Here is a 23,227-nt window from a genome sequence, read left to right on the forward strand (position 1 = left end):
GTCATTATGGGTTACTAAGCATGGATTAATGAGAAAAAAAAATTAATGTAGCAACAGGGTGCAACAAACAAAACTGAAAAAAAGTAAAGGGGGTCTGAATACTTTCTGATGCTACTGTATATCCCTAAAAACTGATTTAGCTCGCCAGCAAGCCACTTACCTGACAGTATAAATATGGCCTTAGTGAAGGTGGAGTAACTAAACACAGCACAATATTTTAATTATGCCTCCCCCTAGTGTATCATGTATGGACACAATCACCCACCAGTGCTTTAGGTTTAGCTGTCATGATGGAGTTCATAGTCCATGTTGTCAATAAATCAATGGCCCTGAGAATATAAGGTGGTATTGAAGGGCCAACATATAGCCTGAGCCTAGTATGTGACTTGCCATGCTCCAGACTACAAATTGGGCCCTTAGTACTATAGCTGCCAACAGTGACCCTCGTTGATAAAACAAGCAAGACAACAATTTCCAAAAAGATACAAATTCTTTATTATTTTAAAGTGCTTGGTGTAACATGACTGTACCTCAGGTCTACAATTTCATTCTATGCAATTTGGCTCTCTGCTGTGTTGGACAAAATAACAGACACATTCACTTTGGTCACCAAAACACATTACTATTTGCAACACTCCTTAGCAAAATCCCCTGTAAGAATAATGCCAATTTGTGTTTTGTCAGATCAACAAAATGCATAGTGTGAATAGTAGATTATATGAATACAAAACAACAATATATAAAACTAAGCGTATTGTGTGATACACAAAAGATTACAATTTCCTCTAAAAAACTATGACATGAATTAGTACTTCATAGCCCTTGTGTGTGAACACAATCATAAATCTTACACGGATATCCATGAAACTTTCTGCACTTCAAGATGAAGTTTGTTACTATATTAAAACCGTAACAACGTGCTACATTATTTACAAGTTGTTTTGATCGATTTTGTGATCTTGGTGTTATTTATGGTTGGTGGTTGTTAATTGTACAACATCCAGCAATGGAGATGGCTTTTATTCTGCAGGAATGTACTTATCCAGTGATATCTAAAGAGTGTCTGTACATGACTAGTATTACTGGATGATCATACGAGAGGTTCTATGTGGGGGAACACACTACAGATGTTTTTTAGGAGCAGTGACTATGAGGTCCCTGCTACATAAGCAACACATGATCAGATCTTAGTGTGAACAAGAAATCCTTGTATTATAATCTAGTGTTCCTGGTAGTGCATTAAACACCTGTACAACATGTCTTTTGCTCCCTTGAAGTCCAACTACACACAAAATTGTACAAGGCAAATTCTAATAGCATTCACTTATCTACCGGATTGCTAACAGTGTATATAAGCGTGATAGACAGAATACCTGTTTCATGGGCCAAATGTGCTGGCACACTACACTACAGCTATTTGCCCTCATCTCTGAGTCGAGCAATTGGGAGGACCAGTTGTGTGTTACCATGTGATGCTCAATGGAGGAATAATGATAGAAGCCATACTACAGTTAAAAGAAGTTGAAAGAAAGTAATTTTAAGGGTTCCCTATGTTAAAAAAAAAAGGTTGAGAAAGAAAGGTTGATCTTAACTATACATCAGAAAAAAGATCATTTTTTCTCACTTTCTTTCCTAATGCCACATTTATAGAAAAACAATACATTTTTCTGGAATGCAGTGCATTTGCTCCTTAATAAATGGGCCCCTCACATGTCCACATGAGGAGTATACACAGCCAATAGGCAGTGAGCAATTGAAAGAACCTCAATCTGTCAACATGAAACTGAAAGGTATGAGCGGTCCTCTTTGTGTGGATTAGGTACACAACTACACAATGGAGTTATTGGATTTGAAAAGTTTTGTTTCAAAAGTAATACTCAAAGCTTACACTGATCAACCTGAATGCTTTAAGAATTTGCTGCGTTCTTATTTGGCTTTAAAGTGGGTCTTCAGATAAAATGTATTTCTTTTTATTATGACGGGGAAGGGTTAGACATCTGTTGATATCTGTGTCCATTGGGGTTGTTTCCCTATACTACCTGTCCTGAACAACATTTTAGTACAGTAAGGCTATTTATTCTTCCATAGGAGATATCTCCTGTTAACAAATTGTCACTAAGACACCATGTGATGAGAAATCTCCCCACCAAGGTCACACAACAAGGTAATAAAAACCTGGATCTCTCCCTTCAAATAAAATACTAAAAGAGACCCTGTCATATTGCAGATAAAAGCAAAGGTATTTTTAATGCTTACTTGAAATGTTTTAATTTCCTATAATGATTTTTGTTCAGTAACAATATGAATCTGAACTTGGATTCAATATAACTACTCCAGAAATGTCAATTCCATAGCAGGACCCCTGTCTCCTTGCATACCATATCTCTTTCCTTTTCTGGGAGTGTCGTATTACTGTCTGTGGCTGACTTATCTGAGTGAGAGCACCAAGTTCCTGTTATCTGTAGTATTACAAGCTTAGGCTCTGGGATCATTGGGGCTTTGCCTCATTGAGGCCTGTGCGGAAAGCTCTGGTTTAATATTTTACACCATGTTTAACATTCCGTCCCATTCATTAGGCTTGAATTACCAGAGAAGTTTAAGCTGTTTACGGGTTAAGGATGCAGTGAATATTTTGCTTTTCTTACTGCATGTGGTGATAATTCACTTTGCAAAGAACACCGAATCAAGTGCAAGGGAATGTAAAAAACAAAACCAAAAAAAAAAAAAAAACAAAAACAGGTTTTTAGCTACCACTACCATTGGATAGCTAAAGCCAACATAACTTCACCTCATTTACTTGAGTGAATTATCCCCTCCAGAGTTAAGCTACGTACACACTTCCAATTATTATCGTCGGAAAACGAACGACGAACGTTCCTGCACGATATATATGAACGATCGTATAGCACCGATCCTGCACATAGAGGTAACGACACGATCGTTCGTAGATATTGTACGCACAATAGATACGATCGTTTAAGCGATAGAGGAACTATGTGCACGACAGGAAAGTGAACGGACGTTCGTTCATCACGCATGCTCTGAACATGGACGATCAACGAACGACCGTACACACGAACGATGTTCAACGATCGTCGTCCAATCCGATCCGCCGGTCCGGTCGTTCGTTTCCAACAATTTTCCTCGTTCGTCGGCGTCGTTGGTTACTTTTTTACTAACGATTTTTTGCCCAATCGACCGTTCGTCGTTCGTTTGGAACGATAAAAATTGGAAGTGTGTACGCACCTTTAGATTTGAATTTGCTAAGTGAACAATCTAAAAATCCTTTAGTAACTCAACAATCAAGAAGGATTAGCACTATCTACAGCTAAACTGACAATACAGCATAACCAGCTAAGTATTCCAGCAGTTACTGTTTGTGAGGTTCTCATGGCTCAAGCATAAGGAAGAATAAAAACCTAAAAAAACTGGAACTGTGTGGTTTAAATAGTAGTATGTGGTGGTTAGTTAGGTTTTTCTTCAAATAAAACCTGTAATGGGGGAAACCCACCAATGCAGACCTTGTCCTCAAAAAATGATAGCTGTCTGGCTGTCATACTGACCATCTTCCTCAGCAGTGAGTTACTGGCTGAGAAATTTTAAGACTAGGTCTAAATAACAAGCTGCCAGTTACCACTGATAGAAGAAGGTCAGTAATGGCAGCCCCCATTTCTCTCATTTACGCATACAGTAGCTCAGACCTTGCTGAATACTTAATGATAAATTCACAAAAATAGTATTTAGATAAAGTGCAGGCACACAAATATCTAGTATAAAAGCAAAAACCAATAGATATTTAAAATTAAGGTAAGCAGATATAAATTTGGGGAATGTATAACCTGATCTTCATTGTGTGCTTCCTTAACAAAGTATTGGCTTAGGCAACATGTGACTCTCTTTCACTGCATAGATGCTAGATTATTGCCCGAGAAGACCACAAACATTCAATTTAGGCAAAGAAAATCTAGAGTTTGTGTTGAATCTTGTCTAATCCTACTAGAGAGCCTCCTATCCAAGACTCTAGTGCATTTTCCTGTAAAAGAGACAAATCTCTTTATTACACTGTTAGGAACTACACCTGGCAATTTGAGGTTGTACTGGTAGCCATTGCTCCCCCATCCAGCCCCTCTGTAGATTGGGAAGATGGAGGCCGAGATGTCCTGGAGCGAGGCGGACAATTTGGTCCACTAGGAGTCCCCAGACAGTGACTCATTTGGGAGGTTGTGTCATCAGATTCCCACCGTTCCAACTCCTCTCTCACTAGACGCTCCATTTGTTCTCTGTGCATCTCGTTGTCCCGGCCAAGCCGTTCATCCTACAGAGGAAACGGTTTGAACGGGATTTAATGTTTGCTTATAATAATATTTGAGACTTTATCCAGTATATATCTAAACACTCATGGACAGCAAATAATTATCATTACACCGAAGTCTAAAACAATACTATCAGATGTTGTTACCTTTTAAACAGTATAACAATTCAGTATAACAACTGGGATAAAGAAAAATTGCAAAATGGAAAATCAAGAGCTATCATGAACTGGCCTGGAAACTAGATTTACCTAGATGTTGAGTTAAGCATTAAATGATGGCCTACTAGTAATAAATCTTGCAGCACATAGAACAAAACAAAAATTATTAAATTTTCAAATCTGCACTGCAGAAATGATAGTTGACAGTCTATTGTTTGCTACAGAAGACATAGACATGTTGTATTAAGTTGCGTTAGCACTCTTTAAAATGCAAGTCCCTAAATTAAATGTATATACCTCAGTGACTCCATCAAGAAGTCTTGCCAGGACCTCTCTGCGTTTCACTTTGGCTCTCTCCATAGCTTCCAACTTCACAATCACAGCATCTATTTTGGACACAATACTCCCAATAGAATGCTCCATCCGATCCACTCTTCTCACAAGACTGTTGAAGAAATAAAAAGGTTTTTCAGTGCAATGGTTTTAACATACTAGGTTTGCGCATATAAATACATTTTGGAATACCAAGCAAAAGCTGTATGTACAATTTGGTAATTATCCCGGAACTGATAAAAAGGCAGTTTCTGGATTATCTACACAATCTTGGCATCCCAAACATCTAGTTCGATATTCTGTTGTTCATGTACTTTGGAACAACACAGAAAAGTATTTTGTTTTGTAAACTCTAAAAAAAAAAACTTAAAAAAAAAAACTATGACATGACTGTATAGTTTATAATCTTTTACTATGAGGGGCACAAACATTCAATTCAATTTCAGAATAGGCTTCAAATAACTAAATGTAATAATAAAGTTATGTATTTATATAGTGTCAGCATATTAAACAGTGCTTAACAGAAGTCGTAGTCATGCCATTCACGGTCCATAACAGAACCTTACAATCTAAAATCCCTATCCTAGTCAATGATCAATGTCCCTTAAATAATTAAATAAAGGCCAAATTCATTTCTTTTAGGAACAAAGCATGCGTTTACTTTCATTCATAAAGGTAAACTGTGAGGTTTTCACCGTTACTTGCAGACTGATCAGAACTGCTGAAAAGGGGTTGTTCCGATCACAATTTAACTATTCAGACTATTCAGCAATTAACCTTGTAAAAACACATTCTGACGTTTCTTTGTGTTGATGCAAACAAATACCTAATTGGTGGCATCTGAGTTTGGGATCCCTGACAGCTGTAACCAGTTCTTATGGACAGACACCTTTACTATGCAAATGAAGAACTTACACTTGGAACTCCTCATAAGAAACTCCGCTAGAGCTGCTGCCTCTACGGCGAGAGCTGTGCCCACTGTCTTCATCGTCATCCTCTTCTGAATCATCCAGGCTGCGTGGAAAGCTGCGACTGCTCATTGGACGAGGCAGAGAGCCCCGATCCAGCTCCAGGTCCTCCTTGTGGAAAACAAAGATGCAGCTACTGATTGCTGATCATAGGTAGAAGAAACAAACTCATGGATTTAAAATGACATTAAAGTGTGTGTAATCCTAAAACTGTAATTTATTGAAGCTACATTTCTTTTATTTTTTATCAAGCAATCCTGAATATGCTACACTTCCTGTTCCTGAGAGGGTACACTCATTTCTCCATTGTATTAATGTAAGGAGCCATGATAAACTATTCAAGAATAATTATGAACATCTTTGTCTAAAACCGTTAACATTTAAACTAATACAATACAGCAGTTTACAAATCAAACTGCATGCTAAATCTTAAAGAGATATTAACAAAATTGTTTGTTCCTATGTTTACATTTCGATCTACAGGTCAGAATGAATACCTGAATAGAGGTGTTTATTAGTAAATTACTTGTTCCTTGCAAGCTAGCAGGTCTCATGTCCTTTTCACTATTTAGAAAAGAATGTCAAAACAAAAGTCAAACATTCCATCCTAATCTGTAGACACAGTGTTGGGTAGGTAACATACACTATGTTTTCTCCAGCGTGGTAGTTACTGCAGAGAGATGTTGCAGCACGTCACATGCTGTGCTGTCAGAATCACATCATGATTCATGCAAAATCTAAGAAAATACAAAGTACTCCCATGAGGAAATCAGAATCCAGGTTGTGACAATAACCACAATGGGGGAAGATATATGGTCAGTGTTGGATCTCTCCTTCTGTACTTTCACTACACAAACCAACTTTACAATACAGACATAAAGAAGGTACCAATGTTGCATTGTTACCAGCAGAAAGATTTATACACCTTCCGCAGCATAGAATTATATAGTGCTTTGGCAGTATAGGACATGCATGGGAGGTTGATCAAGCAAAAGGGCTGGCTGAAGTAAAACGTAACTCCTTGGCAACATCAAAACAGTGGGGAAAGAATGCAGCTAAATGACTATGTAGCCCATAAACATGTAATGCCTGTAGCAGACACACACACACATTCTTAAGGTATGTATTTAACAAATGAACAGGCACAGTATAGAGCCTGCATCCACCTTGTGATAAGATGTTTAGTTGTGTTATTTCAATTATTCATTAGCTTGCTTTATGAGTGTAATTACAGCAACTGGTTTAATCAGTGCCTTGAATTGTACAAAGAAAAAAAAGAACATAGTGTCAACCCGGGACACCTAGGGTAATAAAATGATAATGACCAGTGGGTCAAATGTAGCTTACAGATGTAAAAGATAATTCTTTAATCAGATAAGATAACAGTCTAAACCCCTGGCAGTGATTGACCTTGGTGACCATTATATGTACTAGGTCAATGCAGGTGTTTTTATAAGGCTTCACAAGCAGCAATTTCAAAGGAATATTGAATTATGTCATCTGGAAACCATGCAAAAAAAAAAAATAGTGGGAGAATCTCTTAGATAACTCATGCATTAAAAGCATTTTAACACGTCTCTGTTTCTTTTTTGGGTAAAAAAAGCTTTGTTCTTTGACTTTAGATATATTTTAATGGTAATCCACTTTTTATTATCCAGTGTACTTAGAAGGGAATTTTTGCCACTTTGTTTGCTGCTCTGAAATGACAGAATTACTGTAAATCATGCCAATTATGCTTAGAGAGGCAAAGAAAGAACATTTTCTAGATGTTGCTACATTACCCACATGCAAATTATCTGTAAATACCCAGGGCAATAAGCAAAAAGTGAACCTTTTTAACAGAACACAACAAAAGATTTCAGAAAGTATACAGACATGAATTTTTTATCAGGCAATGAATTTACGTGGTAGAATGAAGTTAGAAACACGGGTTAATGGGTAGGTGTATTTTGACTAATGAAGGTCTAACTGGCTATTCATTGGCAAATTAATCAAAATATATACCCAAGTACAGATCTCAGAACAGGCAACTATTTAGTTTCAAATAAGGCCTATTCCGCACTGTGTTGTGTTTCACTTTCACTTTTCACTTTATTTGTATCCTGCAAGCTGTACAGTATTGGGCAATTACTTGCCATAGTGTGTATATGCCTGACTGCCCATCTCACTGCAGGCCTATTTAGAGATGTTCTTACCATTATAATCCATTGCACATATCCATATCTACTATTTCTCTATTTTCACAATCTGTGTTTGGGTACACGTTGTTGATAGTGAAGTTAGAGAGTGAGGAAATTATTAGGTCAAAAGTTCTGCTATCCTTTAAGGCCCTATTTATATCTGTGAGGTTCAGTGTGTTAAGTAACCTCATTTATTTTAATCACAGGGCAATGCACCACAACAGGCCATAAATGCACTTGCACAGATGCAATATTCAAATGCAACACACGGCAGTGTGTTGCCATGTAGCCTATAACATAATAATATATAATATAATAAGATTTAATGCATGCATTGTAGTTACCACAACACATGGGTTTGAAGCTGTGTTTTGTGTTACTAACCCTCTCTTTCTCCAAATCATCCCTCATCTGCTGATGTTCATGTTCAGTTAGTTCCTGGTCTCCATCTTGGTCATACTTAGCAAAAATTGCCTCAATTTCTGCATCTGTGTGGCCTTTCCTGAAAAAAAAAAAAAAACCACAAAAGATAAGTTTAAATAAATAGTTTGCATATTTTGAAAGTTGTAAAATAGGTTTACTGCAAGTAATCTTATCACTGCATGTTAATGTTAACACATTAGAATAAAGGTTCCAATTTACAGGTAGTCCCCGGGTTACATATGAGATAAGGACTGTCGGTTGGTTCTTTTAGTTGGTTAGTTCAATTTGTATGTAAGTCAGAACAGGTACAATATTTTAATAAATGCAATTAGGACAGATGCAGAGTTTGTCTCGGTCATTAAAAAGAGTTGCAAGATGTTGCAGAAGAGCTCAGTTAGAGATTTAGGATTACCCACAACCTCAGCTGTGTTTAGAAAAAGATTTCTTCTGCAAGTCATGCAAACTGTACCCCTCCCCCCATCAAGCCTCCGTCCTGCACAAGAGTGAGCAGGAAAGCACCATTCGTATTTAGAAGTTGTCCGTATGTTGTAAGTCCTTAACTCGGGGACTACCTGTATATGTGCCCATTATAGTGAATGTCAAGCCAAACAATTTTATCTTAGCTACTCTGTCAAGTTTTAACTGCTATCTGTGGCGCCATTAAAAAATAACTCCTCTTACTCCCAACATTCAACAATGATATAGGCAACAAGGACAATGGTAACAAAGGATAAATAATATATTTTAACAAAGTAGGATAATGCTTGAACTGCTCTCAGGCTGGTATTGTCCATGTTGCAGGTTTTCTCTCACAATACGGTAAAATGGTTTTCAAGAACGGGAATTGAGGGTAGGGCTTTTTCTCTACCAGTATCCTGGCTTGGCTTGGCTTACATTTAGGGTTTCCTGTTGGACATATACTGTATAACCTTGAAAATGTGACCCAAATAATATCTATTCTAGTCTAATAACATCACTCTAGTATAGGTACTCTACCCCCTCTGAGAAACATGGTTTTACCCTTTTAGGTCTTGTCTTAGCTCGTCAAAGTTCAGTTTCCCTCCTCCTTGCCGCAGACTCTCTGAAATGTCATCCACTGTAGTTTTCTTTAGTTTCAATTTCACCATTGCTTTGCTACAACCCTAGGAAAATGAAAATCTTTATTGTAATTATGCTGCATTTTACTCTTTAAATACCACACAACCAAACAGAAAACACTTGAGAGATGGAATTACTAAAGAAACAATTCTACTAAATGACAGACGCTGAAAGCAAGAGATCACATTTATGTAAGTGAAAAAACATAATAACAAATTGAAAAATATATATAAAAAATATGCAGCGAAAATGCAGCTTCACATTTTATTATTCTTGGACACTGGATGTACAAGTAGAAAACCCAGTGACTCTACTGCACTCTACCTATGTATGCCTACGTAACATGTAATGCCCTTCTTGGAGACTAGTCTAGAAAAAATTATGGAAGTAAAAACTTGGTTGTGGCCCAGATCAGCAGGGAGTGGAGTGATGCCAAACAAATGCTAAATCACAAATCAGGCTTCCTCACAGAGACTACAAACTAAAAATGAGGGCAAGAAGAGGTATTAGGTGCAGATGACTTTTCTATATATTTATGATATATGTCCCACTATCTTTATATAGGAATATTACCCCAAAACTAAATCTAAACCTAGATTCAAAGTTAGATATGACTTGTGTTAGCTTGGGGTAGCATAGGTGTACACTGTATTAAAATCATTGTACTCCATTATTGAACAGTCATAAAATTACAAAATTGACACATATTGTGACAAAAAATACTGGTCTCTTTTCATGATTCTGATTCTTTTTTCTTGTATTAGGATCACAACCTAACGTTACAGAAAAGTAAAGCTGGAATAGAGACATGACAATATATTATTTTATGTGGGCACATCACATATGTGTGATAACTGTATATATTATGCAAAGTACAAATATCTAATATTTGGATAACTTACCTTTTTTATAAGATCAGCCAACTCCATTTCATTTTTTTGCTGAGACATATCCGTTTTCACTTCTGAATATGTGTCGCTTATGATGGCTAAAAACATGTTCTGTTAAAAAAAATGAATTTAACATAATAAATAAAATGACTGTAACAAATTAAACTAAATCTAGCCTGCAACATAGACTGAACCTTTAAACTAAACCCTGAACAAAACCCAAAAATGTTACCCATCACATAATGTCAACCCCTGAAAATCAAGTCTCACTGGTTAATATTTTCTTCCCCCATCAAGATGCTAATATTAATTCTAAATAAAATCTTTTCATTGCATGCCTTATTTTAGACCCTGGAACATTGTCACATTGTTTTGTACTACTTTCTGTAGTGCAAGTATATGTTAGTTGGTGGTCAGCACTGTGCATAGTTTTCCAGAAACATCACAACATCCTGTCATAGGCAGATCAATCCAAGTAATGACTACATGTGTTACTGAAATACAATAAATGAAAGGGACATATATCAGGGTGGGAAGTATTAAACTAGATGATGCTGGACCTCCATCAGCCAGGAAAAAGGAAGTGAGAAGTGTAGGTGGAACAGTTATTCTCTACTACTATGTGGATTCGGGTTGTCTATAGTTTACTATATTTTACAATTATAGGTTAATATAACATACAATTCTGTACAACTATGTTTCTGCAAACAATTTCATTCAGCAAAATAATGTTTTTTTGAAGCTTGATATTTATTATTTATTGATAAGTGTTTCTAGTTTTTATTGGATGCATATCTGGATATTGCCACCTGCTGACTAAAATGGGTAAGTGCAGTAGAATCGAAAACAATCCACTATTAACCACCTGAGCGTTACACTGAGGTCTAGATTTCTGTACCAAAAGTGATCCACTGTTTTTCATGAATTTTTTTTTTTTAAATTGTAGACCTGTAACTTACAAAAATATGCGAACAGGGGTTCTAGTAGATAATATGAATATAAAAAATGTATTTACTTTTATTTTTTTTAATTTTTTTGTATTGGATTGGATACCGGAGTTTGTATTCAATCCAATACAAAATGAGCGTTTGAATTTACCAGTTATGTACTTTGTATTAAGGATGTGACAAAATTACGGGGTTAACCATCCTAGCCATTTTTTTTTGCCTGTACGAAGGTCGGGCATACCGGCTAGGTGGTTAATATTAATAATAAACAGTATTTATATAGCACCAACATTAAATAGGGGTTGCAAATGACCGACAGATACAGGCAATGACACAGGAGGAGGAGAGGACCCTGCAATGAAAAGCTTACAATCTAGGCTAGCCCATTTAATGATAAGGTTTCCTACTATAAAGCAGCTATCATAACTGGAATATTAACTAATAATGTCTGTAAACCATTTATTCTTTATGGGCCTGGATTGAGTTCTCCAGGACTGTGAAGGGGAGATCCTGGGTGAAACATCAAACAAGGAAGACATACCAAAAGAATGAAGAACATGAAAAATACAAAAGATGAAAAATAGATGGGTCCCAATATTCGATCTGCTTCCTCAACCTCAGAAAAGTCGAAATCTCCCAGAATAAGACGAAACTGGGTAAAACTGAAAAACAAAATTACTTTGTTAGTTCCACTTCAAGTCCATACCAATAATAAACACATGGGTGTGAAGTCAGCTTAATTGGCACAAAGTGTCAAAGCACATGTGCATAAGAACCGAACTACAGAGGCTCCAGGGACGTTTAGATGACCTTCTCCCATGTGACCTTTTCAAACAAATGTGAGCAACACATTCCCAAAAGCTTCTATGGAAATCTATGGAAACTATCTATGGAAATTCTTTGTAAATTGCACCTATATGTTTTAAAACTGTATGTATTATCACAGTTTTATCACGCTGGAATTTTTTTAGCAATTTAAGAATATGATGCAACAACGTGATTTGACTTTTTTAGGAGTTTTAAAAAAATTCTATTACTATCCTATTTGTGTTGTGAATGTGATCCCATGCGCAGGCCAATAAAAGACCACAATATTGTATCGTGTGCACAGCACAAACCAAAGCTAGTCCCTTCTATTTACTTCAAGTAATACTGCTTGTACATGAGACCATTTGGCTGCACATTTTGTTTACCAGTATTCACAATTTTTACTCTACTACAAACCATAAATATGTTTGGAATTTTCTCTCTATGTTATTTTCTAAAAACCTGAATACATACACAACACTGAACACACATTATTATGTTCACTAATTTATCTGTTAATTTGTCAATATTTTGTGTTTGTCTCTGGCAAAGGTCTTGAAATACTGACTGCCAAGGCTGAAACCGTAATCAGATCTCAAAGAAAATAAGACAGATACAACATCAGTTTCATGCAAAATGTCACTACCTTTACCCATTACCCAGTTCTACGGTGACATCTGTACCAATCTTGCTCATAGCTGTACCAGAACATTTTTGCTTCAAACAAGCTTCAAGGGACTAATGAACTGGTAATTTTAAAGATGAACGTACAAACAACAATATCTATTTTTCTAAAATTATATTATGTGTAGGCAACTTGAACAAGCCAATCAGAAACCTCTTTTTAATATTTAGCTTTTGGGGATCTATTTAAATTTACAAACAGATTGTAATGTGTAAGGTGTATACAGTTCACAAATGACTAAAGTAAAACCTCAGTTTGCTGCTAAGTATGACTGTGTATGGCTATCACTACAAACAGCTAATTACTCACATACAATCCTGGAAAGTACTGAAGTCATCAACTTGAGTGCCAAACACAAGGTAGGCAAATTGGGCATAAGCTAAAAAAATGATAAAAAACATAATGGAGAAGCCCAGGATATCCTTGGCACAACGAGACATGGTTGTAGACAATTGTGTCATGGTTCTGTTGAAGTTCACAAACTTGAAAAGCTGTCAGGATATAAGAGAATCTGTTATAGGCAAGCTCTTACATTCTATTAGTAGACATTGCTAGATATTCATGTAGCATCTGAGACAAGTGTATATTTGCAGTGGTAACTCAACTACAACTTAGGCTTTTTTACACCTACTTGCAGGTGAATGCGATTTCAATTGGAAGGAATCACAGTGCCCAGTATGTAAGCAAGAGATCCACACACCAGAATCTGTCAGATACTTGCAGTGGCTGGACATCAGCAACATGGCAAAATGTATTACACAAAGCTTTACCTTCTTTTACAGATTGCCCTGAGTTGATTGATATTGCTCAAAAAATTCTCCCATGTTTAACCCTAGCCAAAACATAGTTAGACTATAAAGACTTGAATTGTTTTAGCTTAAATACTAATCATATTCAGGCAATTATACAAGCACCCCTGCTACAGTACACAGTAAGGTAAGGTGATTCAACTTTTTTCAACTGGTAAATAGGAATACACTTATTCTCACTGCTCACCTTTTCTTTTGGCCCGCTACTAGGATTCGAATGACAGTTTTCAGCAATGCAAAAGAGCCCGATTGGTTCACAAAGCTGCCCCTCTTACCCATTCTAAACCCTAAGCAGGGTATAAACAGGAAGCTAATACAATACAGAAACTTTTTATTTACCTTAACCCAAGCAAAGAACACAATCACAGCAACAACACTGTTGAACTGACTTTGCCAGTAAGCCAGAGATTCAAAGTTGCGAAATGAATTTGTGTTTTTCAGCAGTTTATTAAGCGGATCTTCCAAAGATATCATTCTGTACAAGTCAATTGCCACTGCCACCACTGAGAGCTGTAGGCAAGACAAAAATGAAAAATATAGGCCATGGTTTCACAGTCATGCAAAAAATTAAGTACACTGCATTAAAAATGTTGACTTTCTAAACATATTTAAAAATATGTGCTCCTAGGATTAAGTTTACTTTAATACAGAACTAAATACATTTGGACCACCAATACCTATCTGCCATGCTGTGCAAGTATGAACTGTATATTTACATACTATGGCAAAGTTACCCAACAAAGTGACCCCCTCCCCCCAACACCAAGATGCGAGCGTTCCTCTCTGTTGCATACGTTTCTTTTCCTGGTCTTCTTCTAGGTACAAAGTCTTTGACCACTTAATTGGCCAGGACCAGATGTCTCACTGAAATAAATCTCTCCAGTCATAAAATCTACATCTCTGGGTAACCTATTTCTGTCACAGTGTCATCTGTCTTGAGAAAGTTTTACTAAAGCAACTTTAGTTCCACTTTAAGTTATAGAACAAATGTTACAAAATGTCAGACCACGTCACTGCATCTATATGTACACGATAGTTGTAAGTTTGCTAGCCTTGTTATACCCACCACAATGATTACAATATCAAGACAGTTCCAAAGACTCCGGAAGTAGTGCAGGCGGTGTATGCGGATCTCCAGGAACTCCTCTACAATGTAGTAAAGTATAAAGAGACAGAAAGCTATTTTACATGCAGCCAGGAAATAGTCAAAGGATGACGTGTAGTGGATGAGCTTTGCGGTCTGAAAATGCCAAGATGTGATCAGGCCACCAGTAGCTGGGAATTCCACCAATAACCTGCATGACAAAAACATTATTTGCTTTATATTCCTCTAAACACAATGATTAGATTATAAACAGCAAGAAAGGGGGTCACAAACAAATACATGTGACCTGCTTACCCAATGAATACCATCAATGATTTATTAGTATTGTATAAAAAAAAAAAAAAAAAAAAACAATAAAATGCTCCAAACAGTATTAAATTAGATAACATTATATGCTGCCAGTTAATTTGTAATGTATTACTTTTGTAATATCAATAGCTTTAAGGCTGTGATTTTGTGATTTAAATCCAGAAAAATTATTTTCTGTTTCTGTAGGTACCCAACTTCCCTGTACTCCTGGTATTATGCATACACTCAATGTCTTAATAAATCACATGCTTACAAATTTTATTCTAACAGGCAATCCCCACTTAACATTTACATACCTCACAATGCAGAATAGGTTAATATTTGCATTGTAGACAGAGAAATCAATAAACACTGCTCGGGTGCCTCTGTCCAGCCACATGTTTTTCTTTAACGTAGCAATCTGAGAAGCAGCCTCTTCTTTGTCCTTGGACAGGTCCAAGTAATAGCCAGCTCCACTATAAGTGGAAACGAGACCCCACTGGCTGCTCCCATTTAAGTCCTTTTCTTTGGTGTAGGTCCATCTAGAAAACCATAAAAAAGGAATCAGAATAGGAGAAAGCAACTGCAATATAATCTGTAAAACTGCTAAAACAATATTCTTGTAATATAGGATATTAACGCGATTCTTTATATGTTATACACAGAAATCATAGAGACAATACCATTCTACATGTAGGAATGAAACAGGCATGGTGGGAGTAACCTCGGGGAGTATCAGCGATCGTAGACATCCAACACTCTGTAAGTCTATTGAACATGGAGATTCTTCAGACAAAATCTTTGCTCTATTTTAGAGGAAATGTAGGAATAAACAGGTGGACCAGTAAGAAAAAGTTTCTTCTTTACCAGGTTTTGGACTGGTTGCTCTTATCAGATACAATAAACTGTTTGCAGAGGACACAGCAAGTGCCAAGATATTAAATCATTTCTCATTCCAACTGCTTTGTTTTTGGTGAAATTCACTCTATGTCAATAAGAATCCTAAGAAGAAACATTCTAGGTGCCAAAGGTTCTGCAAACCTCAGACAGCTTAACGTGTTCGCACACTAAAGGCCTTCTCTAAAACATTGCATCACACTACCTAATATTACAGATACTTTATAAATATCTGTATTTATTAAAAAGAATCACAATCTGAAAATAGAAAGCAAAAACAATATAAACTGTTACACAGAGGTACATACGCAGTTCCATTTCGCAGCCCAAAGGGAGCAGTATCCTCACTCCTCACAGAATACATATCATAGCATTCTTTGATATCATCTTTTAAATCTTCTGGCACAGTACAGGACCCATTCTTCACTTTAAGCTGGCGGAGACGAGGCAGACCAAGTAGCATGTTTTCGTAATAGACGAGGCTTTGGTTTCCAGTCATTGTGCTATTCTTGAACCACATGTCCCAGTAGAGACCATCCAACATAGGGCCTTCTGCAAACTGTAATTAGAGGACTTTTGTAAATCAAAATGTTCAAGAACATCTAAAAAATAACCTAAATGGTACAATTAATATAGTAAGGGAAAGCCAAAGCTCATGTTAGGGGCAAATATAATGTAAGGAGCATACATTTTTAGTATTATTTCAGCATATATTGTACATTTACAGAACTTTGTAACAGCAATACAAAGTGATTTGTAGAATAACCACTAGAGGGACCTAAGTATAGGATTCATCCTCATGCAAACTCTGCATTACAAGGATAGTAACCAACAGCTTCTTATATTATACTTTAAACCGATGTATTTTACCTAAACTCAGAAATTTCACAAAACGAACATCAAGACAACCTTTTTATGTAAATTAAAAAATTTAAAGTGTGCAGCACCACCCCCTAATTCTCAACCGCCTAGGCAATCGAGAATGAAAATGGAAGCGCAAACCTACGTCAGGCATCCTGGGAGGCCCTTGGGTCCTCCTTCTGTGCATGCCCAAGCATCTTGGGCATGTGCAGAAGGAGCCTTTTCACGTAAACAGAAAAATTTGCCGATCTCATGCATGCACAGTCACCCGATTTCGCGCCAGGGTCGGGTGACGTAGGATGAAGAACCCGGAAGAAGAGAAGTTGGCAGCATCCGGAGAGCCCACTCCGGGACAGATGTCGGGACCTGATGCAGGACACCCCCGGATGGATCAAACTGCCCTGCGGGACTGAAGGTAAATGTATTTTTTTGTTTTTTTGCACATTTTCAGTTTAGTTCCTCTTTAAAGTAGAATAGGTCATGCATGTACATGATAATAACATCACTCCAGCTCTTTAATCTTTCATCTCCTCAGAGACTGTGGGAGGAGCTGCAGTTGCACATTACTTCACATCCTGCTTGTGTAACCAGACTAAATCCCCCCATAGCTCTCGTGTGTACACGTGTGTCTTATATAACATGTAGTCCACCATAAATGAGGTGATGAACATTTTCAGCAGCAAGGCTCAAGCCACAGACAGTGCAAAGGTGAAAGAAAAAGGCAGGGTGAGGACTGAAATACACCAGCCTAGTGTGCAGTTTCCATGGAAAAAAACTGTTAAAGCACAACTAAATTTCTACTTTCAGGAATACATGACCAGGCAGGACATTATTCTGCAATATTCTCACCTACCGGCCTGACCATTTCAGGTTTCTGGCGACAAAGCTTAGCTGCGCATGTGCAGCGTCAGCTTTGGTTGCTAGGACAGCCAGCATTTCTGGCTTTCTCTGTGTGTTCTAGGAATTATTGAACTTTTGCATGACTGTGTGGGAGTTTACTCACTAGCAGCACACACAGAGGAATCCAAACCCATCATCCCTGCCTAGCCAATCAAGATTTCCCAGAGCAAAACTATCATGTGCAACTGAGCTTTGGTTGCCAGGATACCTAGCAATTCCGGCTTCCCTTGCACATGCCAATAAGGAATGAACTTCCACGTACACCTGGTATGTCATCCCGGGTAATCAAGATGACCAAGGATCATATTCATGATAAAAAAGAAGATGGGTGTCCTGTGACAGAATGGGGAAAAGTGGACATAGTGGGTTTAGTTCCGCTGGAATTTAGATCAAAGTGCTAGAACAGTGGTCGCCAATCTTTTCGGACAAGAGGACCACTGAATTTGCCGGCTCCGGACCACGCATGCGCAGGGAGCCAGTTGTCACTCGAAGCGGAAGAAACTTCCCCTTTAGTGATATCATGATTCCAGAAGCTGCCCACTCTCCCATCGCAGATCTGAGCCTGTGATGTGAGAGTGGGTGGGCCAGAGACACCACCCGTCCACCGCTCGGAGCCAAAAAACCGTACAGGAGACGTAGTCCACCGCTCTGGCTGTTGCGTCCCCCCAGCAGGGACCCGTTCCTGACCCTGCACCAGCCAGAGCCGCGGACCACCGGTTGTCAACCTCTGTGCTAGAACATACCTATTAATCGTTCTGTGCACATCTCAAAGAGTGATCATAGTTCTTATCTTGGTAAATAAAAATAATAGGTGGGATTCAGCAGTTTAAAGCAGCATTTACTATTTTATGCTTTCACCACACATAACCACCTTGCCTAAAGTGTCACATAAGTGACGTTTTGTAGGGTGGCACAGGCACAGTGTATGAGAATGCACATAGGCATGCATGCACCTCGTGCACATTCTCATTGTCACTGCTACAGCCAACTGTAGTGATTATTCAGTGAAGCTCTAAATTTAAAGTTGTTTCACTTCCAGAGACCTTACAAGTAAAAAAAAAAAAATAAAAAAATTTTTTTTAAATGTATTTCTATTTATTCCCTTAGTTAACCCAAAATCAGCCCTAAATAACTCTTTCCTCCCCTTTAGCATTTATTTTGGTTTTTGAATCATTTTTTTCATAACTATTTACTTTTATATATAATATTTTTATTTGTTTTATTGTATTTGTTTTGCTTGTAACTTCAGTTTTCCATTATTTTTAGGCAGGAGGAAAATATGCACAACAAAACCCTTTTTGCTTCCATTGGCAAATAAATGTGCCATGTTTTGTACCAGATGTATACTTTTTAATATATTTAAGACTACATTTTACTGAAATTATTAATAACTAATCAAAAATATTTTGAATATTTTGCCTATAGTTTACAAAACTATATTGTCAAAAGGTAGACTGGACGGTTTCTAACAACAGATGTACATATAATTTTGTTATGTTAGGTAATAAAGTTATCGCCATAATAACAGGCATATAGTGGAAAAGTAAAATTTGCTTTGGTCTAGAAAAGGTACAAATATACCAAAACTATGTGCTCTGAAGAGCTTAAACCCCACTGTTGTTTATGCTATAACGAAAAGTATACACAAAAGTGTCAAAGAGTGTAAAAATGGAGTCAGCAAAAGCACTCCCCCAGTCTGCATCATTTGGTTGGAATATCTGTTTTTAACACTTGCACACTCTTGTACAATAAACTTAACTTGACCATCATTGGGTACAGCTCACCTTCCAAAAGTCCTCCTTAGTCATTAGGGTTTTGAAATTTGTTCTTTCAGACTTTGAAATTGGTGTGTCCAGGAAGAGCTGGGTCATGACCTTAGTATAGTAAAACATGCTGGAAGACACCATCCCATATGACACTGCAAAAAATAAGTACATATAAAATAAATAGATACATTTCATTATGTAAGCCTACCTCATAGGTAATGCAAATGAAAAATCTGAAAAATCGGAGGGAGAATCATCATCACCTGCTCCTTCTCACTTATTTGTCACTCTCTATTACTATTAAAACTGAAATACCACTTTTGGCTAACCCTCCATTTTTAATTTCCTAGTGACTAGCTATATGAAACACAACAAATTCCTATTTTTAGTAATTTCTGGTAAAAGCAAAATAAAAATATTTTAGCTCACTCAACACTGATTCAGGGCCAGGCCTGAGTGACTTATTAATACTGATATGTAGTAAAACACTAACCAGCTCAGTAGGAGAGCACAGACTGAGAATGATATTAGAAAGGGGGAAGGGCGCTGTGCAGGAGAGGTGTTTGTGCAGGTAGCACTTTGTTTGAGAATACTTTTAAATAACTATACAGCAGAATAAAAGTTATTTAAAGGCTCAAGTAATTGTAATATGATTATACTTAGGTTAGTTTTATTGAAGGTTAAGAGAATGACAAAACATTTCCACTGCAACAATTTTCTAAATTGCAATCTATTTCCATCCCAGTCACAAAAGTGAAAAGAAAGGTCCAATGGGCTGCTTAATTAAGAAGCCTACCTAAAATTCTATGTTCTGTTTTATGAAAAATGGTCATAGTGCAGTGTTTGTTTTACATTTTCCAAGGTTAAATGTTAAGGAAAAGACTAAAGGGGTGAATGCCATGTCACAGAGGCAATCATCATGCTGAAGATTTGTCACCAGTGTCGGGATTATTAAGAGAATTCCCACTAGTTTCTATGGAATTGCTCCATCTCCAGCAAGGGCAGCGCCATTGTTACTCTGATGTTATTAATCATGTTTCTGCATGTTTGGGGCCAGCAAGTGAGTGATTCCATAGAGTTTAGTAGAATGCTTTTTCAGATGACCTCAGTCCTTCCACAGAAAGCTTTTAATGCAGCCATTTCCAATCAAGGTTCTTTCAGAAGTGTCCAGAGGTTCCCTAACCTATGACTGTTTAACTTCCTATTTGATAAAGCCAGCATAGTTCTGGGGCCAACACCACCTGGGAGAGTCAGCAGCATGACACCAATGATGTTTTTAGCTATCTTTAAGGTTTCAATATGCCAAATTATTATAATCCAGTATTCATTCAGTATGTAAATCTTACACAGCACTTTACAGGGATCAAAGTCATGCCAGCAGAGGAGCTTACAATCTAATGTCTCTACAATAGTAATAGTCTAAAAACAATTTTAGGGGGAAGTCAAATTAACCCATCATTATGTTTTTGAGGTGTGGGTGAAAACCCACACAAACACATGAAGAACATAAAAATCCAACAAACAAACTCCAGGCTGATATCTGAACCTAGTGCTGCAAGGCAGGAGTGCTAGCCTCTGAGCAACCATGCTGACCACAAGTATGTACACAATGGGTCTGGTTTATTAAGGTCCTGAAAGACAGGAGAAGATAGATTTTCATATGAGAACCTGGGTGATCACTTGCTATTAACTGGCAAATGTTTTCAATCCTGGACCAGATGTAATAAAGATTTACTGGATGACCCAGGTTCTCCCATGATAGTCTTTCTTCGCCTGTCCTGGAGTGCTTTATTAATTCAGGCCTATCGTCACAATAAACTGTCTTCTTTAAAATAAATCAATATTTCCATGGGTTGTACATACATTTTCACATGACATGAATTTCAGACACTGGTGGCCAGATGGGGAGGTGTTTAGGTAGCTTATAAGAGAAGGATCTCAAGCAGTGTAAAAGCCGATAAGAAGATAGGTGAAGAAAGCTGCAAATGCTATAAAGAAATGAATTATTTTTCTTATACTGATACTTACAAATACATAGGATAATAAGGAACACAACATAGGTGACAAGCTCACGCAGTACACTCTTCAGGTACTTTTCTCTGGTAGTAATACGATCTTCTGTATATCTGGTACCCCAAAAACCTAAACAGAAAGAAAAGGGGAAAATGAAATCAATGACACCTAATCAATAACAATTCTGCTTATTTATTATTTTTCGGTCTGTTAAATATACATTTGAGGCTGACAATGCAGAGCCTCTGCAGCTCTCAAGCAGTGTTAATACACCTGCTAAGCTCACCTCTGAACTACAGAACAACTCCCTGTTATAAAATGAATAGAGCTCATAGTTCCAATAAGAAATGAGCAGCCGAGGGTATAAATATTGCTCCTTCATAGATAAAGTAGTGGCCCTATGTAGCTGAGATAATGCCGCTAGTGTATAAAGAGCCCGTACCGCCACCAGGATGCCTTGTACATACAAGAGATAAGTATCCTCCCCCACAGACCAGCGTTATATCCTTTATCACTTTGCTTTTAGTGTATACTGAGTAGCAGTGAAAACCGGCAGCATTTACCATTCCTGGGCACCTACACACAACTGTTAGGTGTTTTTATGCCAAGCAGTAAGCATGGCACCACATATACACAAAGCTGGTGAGAACAATGTCTGGTATGTGGGCTCTGACATGCCAGGGAACCACGGTTACCAGACGTTGGCACCTGGCCAGCTGCTTGGTACTCCAAGTCACTAGAATCACTTACCATGAGTGCCCAGAAGCGGGTGGTACATGTAGGGTCCCTATCACTGGCATGGTTCATAGGTGTGAGGAAGTGGTACCTGCACCACCGACCTAAGATACCCCAAAGTGCCATGGGTATGGACCTTGTACAGCGCTGTGTATTATGTTGGTGCTATATAAATATAATAATTATAAATGTTGTGCAGAAAACAAATATTAGAATGACAATGTACACAAAGTGCCAGGAATGTCTCCGGCAGTGCCAGCACCCATGTATTGCCCATTAAAATATTAGATGGCTGTAGGTTACCTCTGACAGTGTGCAGGATCCGTCCCAAGCCTTCCAGCTCCTGAGTCTGCTCAGCTCCATGGGTGGCTGTGCCAGCTGCATGGCCAGGGTCCCCTCTCCTCCTCCTGCCCCTCTGCCCCTGCCCAGCCATACTATTGCCATGGTGGTGATAGCCAACCATGCCGGTGCTGCCCCCACTACTGGAGGACACCAGGGATGAGGACCTGCGGGCATGTCCGGCAGAAGGATGCCACTCCACATCCATCTCCACCACCGTGCCCTCTTCTCCGTCCTCCTCCTCTTCCTCCATGCCGTCCTCCTCCGCCTCAAAGCCCGGGTTGTCTCTGCTCCACGCCTGGCGGGAACAGGAGGACAGCGGGGACGGGGTGGAGCCCCCGGGGGGCAGCCTGAGGGCAGCGGGCGCCTCCTGCCTGGGTATGGTGTCCATTTCCAGCATCACCCGGGGCGGCAGGCTGGGGGAGGAAGCTGGCACCGTCTTCATTTCCAGCTCCCCCTTTCTCTTCTTCTTCCTCTCCTCTCCTTCCACTTCACGGGGCGGCTGAGGCTTCACACGGCTGGGGTTCACCATAGTGCGGCTGGCCTGTCCCCGGAGCCAGCAGCCATCTTAGCTCCAACTTTTCCTATTTAGTAACTTTTTTTTTTAGTGTTTCCCTTCTGTAATCCCGCCCTCCTTCCTCCGCACACACTGCCGTTATCCTGGGGGCTGCGCAACATGGGCACCTCCCTAACTACCCCTCATACCAACAGG

General features: G+C 38.3%; 1 protein-coding gene across 2 annotated transcripts; it reads right to left on the bottom strand.

Moving 5' to 3' along the window:
- Positions 1-471: 471 nt before the first annotated feature.
- PKD2 (polycystin 2, transient receptor potential cation channel) lies at positions 472-23,119 on the bottom strand. 2 transcript variants are annotated; one of them, XM_072405520.1, is made up of 15 exons: positions 22,480-23,119; positions 21,457-21,570; positions 19,447-19,580; positions 16,210-16,460; positions 15,322-15,546; positions 14,678-14,906; positions 13,951-14,121; positions 13,112-13,293; positions 11,852-11,972; positions 10,376-10,474; positions 9,396-9,517; positions 8,337-8,454; positions 5,720-5,880; positions 4,769-4,916; positions 472-4,315 (listed from the first exon to the last, which is right to left on the bottom strand). In XM_072405520.1, the coding sequence occupies exons 1-15, from the start codon at positions 23,045-23,047 to the stop codon at positions 4,073-4,075; spliced, it is 2,886 nt and encodes a 961-aa protein (XP_072261621.1). In that variant the 5' UTR covers positions 23,048-23,119; the 3' UTR covers positions 472-4,072. The 2 variants fall into 2 exon arrangements, with proteins under 2 accessions (XP_072261621.1, XP_072261620.1); XM_072405519.1 differs by having other exon boundaries at positions 5,720-5,883.
- Between the last annotated feature and the right edge of the window lie 108 nt (positions 23,120-23,227).

This window comes from Pyxicephalus adspersus, chromosome 3 (genome assembly GCF_032062135.1).
Source record: "Pyxicephalus adspersus chromosome 3, UCB_Pads_2.0, whole genome shotgun sequence".
In the NCBI taxonomy this organism is placed as follows: domain Eukaryota; kingdom Metazoa; phylum Chordata; class Amphibia; order Anura; family Pyxicephalidae; genus Pyxicephalus; species Pyxicephalus adspersus.

Excerpts from the sequence above, each read along its gene's own strand:
- PKD2 (XM_072405519.1), bottom strand. The coding sequence starts at position 23,047 with ATGGTGAACCCCAGCCGTGTGAAGCCTCAGCCGCCCCGTGAAGTGGAA. Across the intron at positions 9,518-10,375 it reads TGGCTGATCTTATAAAAAAG|GGTTGTAGCAAAGCAATGGT; the intron begins GTAAGTTATCCA and ends TCATTTTCCTAG. Across the intron at positions 4,917-5,719 it reads TCTTATGAGGAGTTCCAAGT|TCTTGTGAGAAGAGTGGATC; the intron begins GTAAGTTCTTCA and ends TTTCTTCAACAG.